The 12,434-nt window shown below is 34.5% G+C and overlaps 1 protein-coding gene across 2 annotated transcripts in view; it reads right to left on the reverse strand.

The window, feature by feature from the left end:
- myo10 (myosin X) overlaps nt 1–12,434 on the reverse strand; it is a 112,641-nt gene that overhangs the window by 39,366 nt on the left and 60,841 nt on the right. The window contains exons 5-14 of one of the 2 annotated variants that reach the window (XM_087241252.1): nt 10,723–10,860; nt 10,223–10,347; nt 9,066–9,150; nt 6,437–6,540; nt 3,347–3,476; nt 3,122–3,240; nt 1,689–1,835; nt 628–728; nt 458–524; nt 275–367 (exon numbers count right to left, since the gene is read on the reverse strand). In XM_087241252.1, coding sequence (XP_087097378.1) covers nt 275–367; nt 458–524; nt 628–728; nt 1,689–1,835; nt 3,122–3,240; nt 3,347–3,476; nt 6,437–6,540; nt 9,066–9,150; nt 10,223–10,324 — 948 coding nt within the window. In that variant the 5' untranslated portion in view covers nt 10,325–10,347; nt 10,723–10,860. Of the gene's footprint in view, nt 1–274; nt 368–457; nt 525–627; nt 729–1,688; nt 1,836–3,121; nt 3,241–3,346; nt 3,477–6,436; nt 6,541–9,065; nt 9,151–10,205; nt 10,348–10,722; nt 10,861–12,434 lie in introns of both variants that reach the window. The other variant, XM_087241254.1, reaches the window with a different exon arrangement.

Here is a 12,434-nt window from a genome sequence, read left to right on the forward strand (position 1 = left end):
TATTCTTTGGAATATCTTATTTTGTGTTCAACAGAATAAAATGATTAAATAAACATTTACAATCACTTCAGTGTGAGTAAATGATGAGGGAATTTTCAATCCTATTTTTTCCAAATACAATTATAAGGCATTATACATTTGCTGTGTAGTGAGGTGAACCTAAATGCATATTCATAATGCTTTTTATTATTATTTAGAGCCACCAGTAGTCTATTATTCATTATTTCTGAATAAAATGATAAAATATGACTGATGCACGATGTATGTGACGTACAGAATGTTGGCTGTGGAGTTTCTCTAGAAGTGTGCCATCAGTGCCTTTAGGAAAATGACTTTCCTCATTCACAAGAGCGAGCAAACCCAACTTCTGCAGAGAAAACACACACATACACACAGATTCAGACGATCACAATGTCAGCATACAACCATTCTTGAGTGTGTTTGAGTTTGTTTTTACCTTCTCTATCAGATCCAGGCATTCTCCATTGTCCATCCAGTTAACATCATCCCAGACCAGCCCTTCTCTATACGCAAAACACACGCAGAAAACAATTACAACAGCACAGAATTAGACACAATTACAATATTAGAGAAATACTCAGTGTGTTTATATTTGTGATGGTTTACTTGTTGTACTCAAGCTGCTCCAGTGAGAAAATGTGCTTGTTGAAATACTCCTGAAGCTTCTCGTTTGCATAGTTAATGTTGAACTGCTCAAAGCGGTTGACCTGAGAGGGAAATCCAGCAGAACGAGTGGGTTACTGGGTTTCTACAGGTTTCACCAAGACTTAAGACTTTTTAAAGACCTCTGTAAATAAAATTTCAGACTTTTTTTAGTAATGGCCAGTGTAATTTTTTTTACTTGCCCCATTGGAATTTTAATTCAGTTATTTATAGGCCACATATTTTAAATAATGTATTGAAACAAGAAAACTAATTATACACAAACACACACACACACACACACACACACACACACACACACACACACACACACATACACACATATACACACATATATATATATATATATATATATATATATATATATATATATATATATATATATATATATATATATATATATATATATATATGTATATATTTTATTTTTTTATTAACATAATTTTTTCTTTCAAAAAAAAGGCAAGCTTTAAAAACTATAATACACTAAATTGATTATTGGAAGATAATAAAACCATATTGGTAAATAGGATTAATAACTTCTACTTTTGCCAAATGTATTAAGATGTATTAGATGGATTGTTGGTTGTATTGGGGAGCTTTATATGGATAAAAGAAAATGAAGACCTGTTTATAAATATTTAAGACCTACAACTTCATATTTCAGTGAATTTAAGTTTTTTTAAGGTCTAAAATTTAGATTTGAAAATTGTTTTAATTGTTTGGGACTAACATTACCACTTGATTCAAACCGGTGTCTGTAAATCTTACCAGTTTAAATTTTTTCAATTTATTTATTTCATAACAAGGGACAGTGTACATTATTTAACGTTCATCAAGAACATAAATTTACGCAAATTAGCCCAAAGACTAGTTTTCATTGATAGTCTCTTTGTCAGATGTTAAAGACCTACACCAATCAAAATACAAATTCAAACTATAAACAAAACTCAAAAAAAAAAACAACCACAAAAACAATAGTAAAAAGCCTAGTTAACTCCCACCTCAAAGTTCTCAAAGCCAAAGATGTCCAGGATGCCGATGGATCTGAAGTCTTCACTGCCGTTGATTCGGTTGTTCAGTTTGCGAATGATCCAAGTGAAGCACTGAGAGTACAAAGCCATCGCCATTGAGTCTCGCGAGTCCACCGCCTGACACACAAACAAAAACACACACACACATCTTTAATGTATGATTTATTAAAGATGAACGAATGTATCATGCAATAATATTTGGTTTTTGCAAATAAAATACATTTTCTGCACTTTGGTATACCTATAGTAAATTATATGTTGTCAAATAAAAAATAAAGGTAAAGAAAAGCATCTAACATCAGTGTTAATATGAAATTATAACATTAAAAAGGTTAATTTAATTTTCAGAAGTTAGAGAATAGAGATAAGCAAGTAAATTGGACAGAATAAAGTTTTGGGGGATATCTTTCAAAATTGTGAAATTTATTATTAGTTAAAATTTTTTTTAAGTCAGAGCCAACAAACTTTTATCAGTTATTATTATAACCACGTGACTGAACAAATTTAAAATATCTGTATTAATTAAATATACCTGAATAAGGTGTAAAATAAAAAAAATAAAAAAAGTTCAATTCCAAAAAATAACATTTAATTTGCTCTAAAGTACATTTAAATTATTTTTTCAGTATTATTAAAAAAAATCATGATTTCGAAAAAAGTAATACAATTCATTCACTTAATAGACTTCATTAAACATCTTCACATTTACATCACCTATATACTATATAACTGCAGGTTAACTATGCTTATATAGTAGCTTTAACTGTTAAGTTAGACTACTAATTATGAGTTAGTAGTTAACTAGTTAAAGTAATTAGCAACTAATAAAGTTGAACTACATAACTCAAAGTTTTGATTTTGATTGTAATACAAAAATGTAAAGCCTTCAATAAAGCTGCTTTAAAACAATAATTATTGTGAATAGCGCTTTACAAATAAACTTGAATTGAAATAACAACACTGTAAACATTTTAATATTGAAGTTTAAGAAAGTCTTGCGATGTGTTTTTTTGAGAGTCCAGTATCCATACATAGTCATAAAACGTTCCAGTAAAGTGAGAAAAATGTTTATTGAAGAAATGTAATTACTTGTTAAGTCCACTAGAGGGAGTGAGAGTTTCTGAACTCATTTGCAGTAACTTTCAAATGTAACAAATATAATAAAATGTTGTACTATTTCTTACCATACAAGTTTTTATATATTTTCTGTTATAGGATGGACTTGATTTCTGCTTTACTTTTGTAATGTTTCTAACGCCTAAGAGTAATGCCCTGCTATTGAACTGAGATATTTTGTAAATGTGTAAATATATCTGAAAGAAATAGTGGATTGGTGTTTCATAATGACTTTCATAAATTTTTTTTCTCCATACCATGAATGTGTGTGTGTTGAAAGAGTTTACCTGCTCTACTGTGAGCGGTGTGCTGATCTCTTCTCCTCTGAGGATCATTGATCTGTGGGTCAACACTTCAGCCAGCTGAGCACAATCCAAACCCAGCAGATCTGCAGCTTTACTGAGCGCTACACATACACAGAGCTCATTCGTATGAACACCATGCAATTAACATCAGTAATATTAAGCAATTCAAGACAATGTGAAAGAGAGAGAACGGAGAGAAGTATTTACCTGTTTTGGAGCAAACTTGTGCTCCGCCTGCTGTTAAAAACTCAATGTTTCCCACATGTAGGATTCCTGAAAGGAGCCTCAACACCTCTTTAATGTTCTCCTCTCCAAACTGCATTGTCCTGAGTGCATTCTTTAAACAAAAACAAATAAACACCAAAATATGGTTGTGATATATATTATGAAATATGTAAAACAAGAAAAGAACTAATAATTATTTAACACATTTGCTTTTAAACTGCAATTTCCGCATGATGATGATAATTATGATGTATGCATTTTTAATGGGAAATGTATTTTTTAAATTGCTATTATAGCTGGTCTAGCACACAGGTGTCAATTCCAGTTCCTGATGGGCCGCAGCTCTGCACAGTTAAGTTCCAACCCTGCTTCAACACACTTACTTGGAGGTTTCAAACAAGCCTGAAGAACTCAATTAGTTTGAACAGGTGTGTTTAATTACGAGGCGTTGCTCGCTGCAAAAGTTGGTACTAGCTCAACTTTGAGCGCTGATGGAAGCGTCAGCCAATCAGATCGCTATATGCAAATACACCAGCTAGACAGTGGCTGACAATTTCATTGGCTGACGCTTCTATGACGATCGTTTTTAGCCCCAACTTCAGATAAGCCTTCAGTCAAGCATTGACGCTAAAGCCCTGTGTGAATGGGGCGTTAGGGTTAAAGCTAAACTGTGCAAAGCTGCTGCCCTCCAGGAACTGGAATTGACATGTGTGGAATAGCAAAATGTTTTTGTTACTATTATTATTTTTTACTTTATTGGTGTTTAACAAGACCATACACAGTAGTATATAATACAGAATAAGAAAAAATACAGACTGTCTCAGTTTTAATTTATTTTTCCACTATTCCCTCAAAATAAAATAAAATTAATAAATGAAAAACAAACATTCTCAGAAAAAGAGAGAGAGAAAAAAATAAAGCTAGATTACAAATAAACATGTAAATAAGAGTACAAACACAGACTGTTTAAATGGATGAAAAGATCCCTCTGAGGAGTCAATATTCCCTCTTTCCAGTAGTTTACTGTGTATTAAAGCTTATATCAACAGGGTAGGCCTTTGATATAGTATGAAACAGATTAGCAATTGCTCAAAAAGGAGCGCAGGGGTAGACTTTTACAAAATGTATAAATGACGTTTGATATTGTTTACATATCTGTATTATACTATTACTCTATATGTTCAAAACCAAGAGATTACACTTTGCAGTTTGCTTGTCATGTACCGACTGTCATGTACCTATAAGGTTTGATATATTCCTCCTAGGGCAGCACGATGGCGCAGTGGGCAGCACAATCGCCTCACAGCAAGAAGGTCGTTGGTTCGAGCCCCGGCTAAGTCAGTTGGCATTTCTGTATAGAGTTTGTATGTTCTCCCCGTGTTGGCATGGATTTCCTTCAGGTGCTCTGGTTTCCCCCACAGTCCAAAGACATGTGGTATAAGTGAACTGAACATAGTGTATGTGAGTGCTTGCAGGGTGTATGTGTGTTTCCCAGTGATGGGTTGCGGCTGGAAGGGCATCCGCTGTGTAAATCTTGCAAAAAAGAGAAATGTGCGCACATCTAGAAAATCTTGAAGGCAGGTGCTCGATCAAAAAACTAAAAATCTTTAATGTGAATGTCACAACGTTACGTCCGACACGGTCTTCATTAGGTGATCCGCTGTGTAAAACATTTGCTGGATTAGTTGGCGGTTCATTCCTCTGTGGCCACCCCAGATTAATAAAGGGACTACGCCGAAAAGAAAATGAATGAATAATTGAATATTCCTCCTAACATTTATATTTTATAAAGCTGTCATTATCACATAATACATCTGTAATACTACTGTGGAAACACAAATTTTAAGTTTATAATATTATTGATAATTCCTTGAAATCAATTAGCTAATTCTAATAAGTTTTCTTTAAATATCTGGTGGTTTCATCAACGAGGAGAGTTAAAATTCATAAATAGTTTACAATATAATGGAAATATTTGCCATAATGCAAGCAAAGCATCAAGAAGTGTAGGAAAAGGGTGAATACAGTCAGTCAGTCATTTTCTTTTCGGCTTAGTCTTTTTTTTAATCTGGGGTCGCCACAGCGGAAGGAACCGGCAACTTATTCAGCATATGTTTTACATAGTGGATGCCCTTCCAGTTGCAACCCAGAACTGGGAAACATCCATACACTCTCATTCTCACTCATACACTACGGACAATTTAGCGTACCCGATTCACCTATATCCCATGTCTTTGGACAGTGGGGAAAACCGGAGCAACCGGAGGTAACCCACGGGAACAAGGGGAGAACATGCAAACTCCACACAGAAACGCTAACTGACCCAGCCGAGGCTCGAATCATCAACCTTCTTGCTGTGAGGTGATCGTGCTACCCACTGCGCCACTGTGCAGCCCCCAGGGAGAAAACATTTAATACATTAAACATACATACATATTAATTAATTCATTATTGTTGCCATTACTAAAACAATTCATAAGTATATCAACAAAATGCAAATTTACAAAACATCAAAATGTGTACTTAAACAGTAGTGAAGTGTGTGTGTTTGTGACAAGTAGGGATGCAAATTTGCATGGGTATGACATTGGTATTACAAGGAGAAGTCACTTTTTAGGACATTGCCCCATGTTCCCAGTTTTCAGAAGGCGTATAAATAATAAAATATTTACATTTCTTGAGAAAGTAAAAATGCTCAAGGTTTCCTGTACGGGGCAGGGTTCACTTAAAAATGACCTTTGCTGCTTGTTCAAACTACTTTTTTAAAATGAGTTGAAACAACACAGTTGTTCTTTTTGAGACAACTGAAATGTTAAACCCACTTAAATTTAGAAAAAACTATTAAGTTAACTTAATTGATTTGTGTTGGGACAACATGAAGAAATTGTGTGGAATCCTGCATTTTTTACACTGTTGGTGCGATACAGTTTGAACATTTTTATAAACCATAACTCTAATGCAACGTCCTGACATTTCACAAAAACAAACCTCTCTCTGTGTGTGCGTGTGTGTTGATCTACTGTACAGCAATCAGACGGTGGGTGATGTGTTGTCGTGTTATGACTGTCTCACCAGCACTTCCTGAAACGTCTCAGTGTCATTAATGGCTTTGTCCTTCACACATCCTGACTGACCCAGATAATGAAAACCCTCCGGAGCGGAGAGGGAGAAGGACTCTGTGAGAAAACGAGAGAGACAGATAAACACTGACCTTAAACAAACTGATAGTCACTGATTCATTCTGATACGGCGACCTTCTGCCTTCTCCATCTGATCTGTCATCAGTGACATCAGCAGCAGATCAAGTCTGTTTTATGTGACTTCAGTGGGAAAACCGTGAATAACAACAGTGTGTGGCTCATTATGAAGTCTGTAATCTGATTTTTGTAACCGGTGTCAAATAGACTTCTGTAAAATGCATGCAAAATGTTATGCTTTATATGACTTCTGATCACTTTGGAAGGAAGTGTGAATTAAAAACAGAAAAACGTATTTTGTTGAAATGAAAGAAACTGAGGTAAAAAGACTCAAATGGTTCAGCAAATGTCTGACTGCTTTCAGTAAAGAATATAAAATGAGGGGGAAAAAATCATCCTGTCAACGTCAGGGGGTGAAGCTACGGTAAATTATGAATTATTTTATTAATTAATTAATTAATTTATTCATTCTTTTTCCTTCGGCTTAGTGCCTGATTTGTCAGGGGTCACCACAGCTGAATGAACCACCAACTATTCCAGCATATGTTTTACCCAGCAGATGGCCTTCCAGCCGCAAGCCTGAACTAGAAAACACCCATACACACTTAGGGCTGATTTAAACTTTCGCCTGGTGCCGCGACGCGGACCTCTGCTGACTGCATGTGCACCATGGGAAACAAACGAGGCTTTTATACTTGATGTAATCGCCGTTGTGATTTTTTTTTTTTTAAATGAGAGGGGCGGTCAAAAGAAATTGACCCTAAAATCAGATGGACAAACAGAGCAAGAGGAAATTTCCAAAACTACGTCATATCATTACTATCATTAAAGATTTTTTTAAACAAATTATTTTTAGTTTATCTTAGTTTAGTTTTTGATTGATAGATATTAGTCAGAGAGCCAAAGCACCAAATACATAAAATCAAACTAATTATTTTTTTTCCTGATTATAAATATTTTTCTAACCATTCAATTTTTAAAAAAAATCAAACTTTGATGCATCACTTGATTTTGTTCATATCTCAAACATTTCTACATTTTATAGTTTATTAAAATATGAATGATAACAGAACATGGGTTACTCTAGAAATATACATGTATATTATTATGGCAAGAATAAAAGCAAAAAAAAAGTTTTTAGTTTTAGCCCACTCCACAACACACATTACTGTTTGTCTAGTTTGTGTCCTCTAATTACATGTATATGCTAAAAAGGCGATAATGGTCCAACATTCCTGACCATTGTCACTAATAAAGCCCAGACATACAGGACATCAGTATATTGTAAACCAATAGGTTTGAAAATTCCTTTCCAGTTATCAAAGAAATAATTTGTTAATTCATTTTAGTTTTGTGACTATTAAATTGTTTTAAATTCAAAATTGCAATACATGCATCAGTGTAAATCCTATAAATGGTGGAAAAACACTTTCTGTAACTGTGTGTTACAACCACCTGGGTCTCCACTTTTGTCACAGCCTCTCTTTTTGACTTTAACAAACTTATCCCTCAAGTATTCTAAACTTTTTTTTACAAAAACTTGCAATTTCTAGCCAAGAATTATTGGTCATCTGGTTATCCCGATAATCACATATGGACGGATCATAAAGACGTCTGTACAGGCGTACCAAAATCTCTTCAAAGTGATTCATATTCAACTGAAATAAAACCCGGGGCTGCGTGAATTTGTGAAGTCTCCAAAAATTTTCTGTCCTCTGCCAGCAAAAAGCATGTCATCACACCCAAAAGCGAACATTTGCAAACAACGTGGTGACATCACATTCACCGCACGCACTCGCTTTCACCGCACAATTCACTTGCAGTGCATGTCTATGGACTGTGGGGTAGACTCATGCCAGCACGGGGAGAACATGCTTACTCCACACAGAAATGCCTACTGGTCCAGCCCGGACTTGAAACAGTAACCTGCTTGCTGTGAGGCGACAGTGCTAACCACTGAGCCACCGTGCCGCTCTGATATATTTTATTTTTATTTAGTTCAGTTTGCAAGAGATTTGAATAATAATAATAACACACAAAGGAAAAAAACATGAAAGACAGGCCAAAAATGACAATTTTTTGGAGGAAACTGTGAAAAGCAAGATATGAAACAACATGCTGGGATAATTTTAGTTTTATAAAAGTTTATCTAAATTACATGATGCTTTTTACAATAGAAAAAGCACTGTCTGAAAAAGCAGATCTGATTTCATGTTGAACAAAATAGCAGCGCAAACAATAACAAAAATAATCTGAAATTCAAAAGCACATCACTAAACAATGATTGTTAAAACCACAGACTCTTCTGATTGGTTGATTTTGAGTCGTCTCTTCATCATGTAATTTCTGGTGTGAACAAAATTTTTTTGTTGCATCGCATTAAAAGGTAATCTACTGCACCCTTAGAGGAAGTAAAGCTTTTTAAATACTTTAATGGCAACTTCAGTCTCCAATAAATCAGTTAAAATGTCTTAAACAGAATATAGCGGAAAATCTAGACTCACCCTTCTGCTCTGCGCTGGTTCCTGCCAGCAGAGCATAGAATATGTGATAATTTCTTTCACCGGGATTTTGACGCACGACACGATTCTGATAGAAACGCAAACAGACAATTAGAGTCATATAAAAACACAATTCATGATACACATGCTGAAGATCCATGCATTTAAGAGAAACTCACCTTTTCTAAAAGGTCTGTGTGTTGAAAATAAAAAGTCAAGGCAAATGCAGACAGAAAATTGACATATTAGAACACGGGTTGATAAATAAAGCAACAGAGATAAACAGTAGTGGATTCACATTAACAGTAGTAAACAAATCAAGCACTTTAGTAAAAGTACAAATAAAATGACAGATTAAATTATTATTTACTCATTATCGGTTTCTCTCCGTTTCTGATCAAAATACAAAAGCACTAGATTTTTAATGTACCAAGAGTTAAAATTAAAATTCACTTACAGAAAAAACTACAGTTTATTACCCCAACTTGTCATACACTAATATCCATATTAAGAATTCAGAATTCACAATGTGTGTAAATGTATGTTTTACACCCTTGAAAAACATGCAACATACACTCCAAACAATACTGTAAAAGTCAAATTAAGTCATCTTTTTTTAAGTCATTAGTTTGCACACAATTAAATGAACTGCATAAATGTAAAAATTAGGTTGAGTCAACTGTTCCAAGTTAAAATAGATTTACTTTATTTCTTTTAAGCAAAGTTTTTCTTTGTTATTTTCTTTTTCCACCTTTAATTGGGATAGGACAGTAGATGTTACAGACAGGAAAGTATTGTGAGCAGAGAGACGGGAAGGGACTGCAAAGAACCTTGAGCCGGGAATGGAACTCAGGTCGCTGTGAGCACCATGGTGCTATATGATGGTGCTATATGTCGGCACATCTAACCACTATGCTATTTGGCGCCGACTAATTTGCGACTTTTAAGGCAACGCATGTGCTCCCTTTTTAAATAAAGTAGCTAAACGATTTTTACAGTGCACACATTTTATATTCATTATGTGTAAAATCTGTTAATTAGTACAATGTTTTGTTTTGAAATGTACTAATGTAAACTTTCAAAACTCAGATACAGAAAAATTATACTTAAGAACAGCAATGAAGTAAAAACATACACAACAACGCATAAACAGAGGATACAGTCCGTGATTCTTCCTCCCTGGATGTTTCCATGTTGGCTGAAATGAAGCTGGATGAACTTCCCAAAGCGGCTCGAGTTGTTGTTATGAACAGTTTTGGCATTTCCGAACGCCTCCATTATTGGACTACAGACACAGGGAGAACGACACATGAATGTAATGTGTGTACAGCAAATCATTTGTAAAATTGAGCCTAGTTTCTCTTGAGTTTTTTTTCCCTTCACTTTCACCATTTGGTGAGGTTTGTTCCTCGCCACTGGCTTGCTTGGTTTGGGACTTGTGGAGCTGTGCATCGATGGATTTGCTCTTCAGTGTTTGGACAGCAGTGAAAATTAAACCACACTGACCTGAACTAAACTGAACTTCAACAGTGAAATCTGGACTGAGATAGTTTCAATTTACTACAATCTTCTATGTGAAGCTGCTTTGACACATTCTACATTGTAAAGCGCTATAGAAATACAAATGAACTGAATTGAATTATGTATCATGCGTATGTACCTGCTCTCCAGAATCGCCTCCTCTACATGTGACGATGCTGTTTTCGAAGTTGAAAGCGCTGCACTTTGTTGGCTCATTGCAGACAGAAAGCGCAGAATCATCTTAGTGCTCTCAGTTTTACCTGCTCCACTCTCACCACTAACACACACACACACACACACACACACACACACACACACACACACACACACACACACACAGAAAAATAGAAGACCTGAGTGCTGACAGACGCTCATCAGCAGAGTTGTAATGAGCTGATGCGGCCAGCAGAGGGCAGTAACATTCAAGCTCTCGTTTTAGAAGTGTTTCAAGACTCAAGAAGCTTTAGCTGCACAATGCAGAGTCAACATATTGTTAAAGCATAAATAAATATTTGAATAACACACACACACACACTGCTGTTCAAAAGTTTGGGGTTGGAAATTAGTTTCAAACTTGGCATATTATAATGATTTCTGAAGGCTCATGTGACACTGAACACTTGGGTAATGACTTTGTTTGCCATTACAGAAATCAAGCACATTTAAAAATATACAAATATAGACAGCAGCTATTTTGAACTGGACCTAAATTTTACAGTTTGAAATCTTTTTATATTTTTACAAATTTTAAAAACATTAAATATGCATACATTTTCACAATTGAACCACGAGAGAGAAATAATGCAAAAAATATATTATTTTAATGGTGATATTGACATTTAAAGCTTGAAAAACTAGATACGTTTCATGCTTTAGGTTGATTCTGCAGCTAAATTATGATTTGGAAAAGTGTAAATCTTATCTCTAACTAATCCCACAATTATATTCAATTACGATTAAGAGAATTAATTACAAAACGACTCTCGATGTATCATGATGAATCTTTCCATTCAAATTAATTTCTTGTTTGATATATTAAAGGCAGGGGTAGGGAACTTATGGCTCGGGAGCCACATGTGGCTTTTTGACCAAAAATATGTGGCTCTCCAGCCCTTTCTTCAATAATATTTCAAAAATTTAAAAAGTATAACTTTTACTAGAAATCAGTTTCCTATTGAAAATACAATTACACTTCCCTTTGTATTGTATTTTCTACAGCAAAATGAATAAGAACTCGATTTACAATTAAAGGATGTTTCAACCAATGGACATATGTGGTGCTGTGGTTTTACTTGAATCGCGAAAAAAATAAAGGCCAAGAATATTTCTTACATTCCTATGGTGATTTACATTTCTATGGTAATTTACATATCTATGGTAACCTCACACATGTAAATTCAAACATTCATGAGTGGCAATGGCAAAAAGAAAGACAATCTGTAAAATGTTCTGTCTTCATACATTTTGATGCTTCATATTTCTTTGATTTTGAGTTGTGCATGGACATAAATAAAGGTTTTGCTTATAAATAAAGAAAGGTTTTGTTATATACACACACCCCATATGGCTCTTTAAAAAAATGCATTTGATAAAAAAATCTGAAATGGCTCTTTGCTGAAAAAACGTTCCAGACCCCTGTATTAAAGGGATAGTTCATCCATAAATGAAAATACTGCCAGCAATTACTCATCCAACATTCTTCAAAATATCTTCTTTTGTGTTGAACAGAACAAACAAACAAACAAAAAATCAAATGGGTCAATGGTGAGTAAATTATAGCAGATAGCGTTTCATTTTTAAATGAACTATCCCTTTAAGACCTAATGTATCAAAAAATGTTCACACGACAGA

The sequence above is a fragment of the Danio rerio genome, chromosome 2, assembly GCF_052040795.2.
Source record: "Danio rerio strain M-AB ecotype USA chromosome 2, GRCz13ab, whole genome shotgun sequence".
Lineage (NCBI taxonomy): Eukaryota > Metazoa > Chordata > Actinopteri > Cypriniformes > Danionidae > Danio > Danio rerio.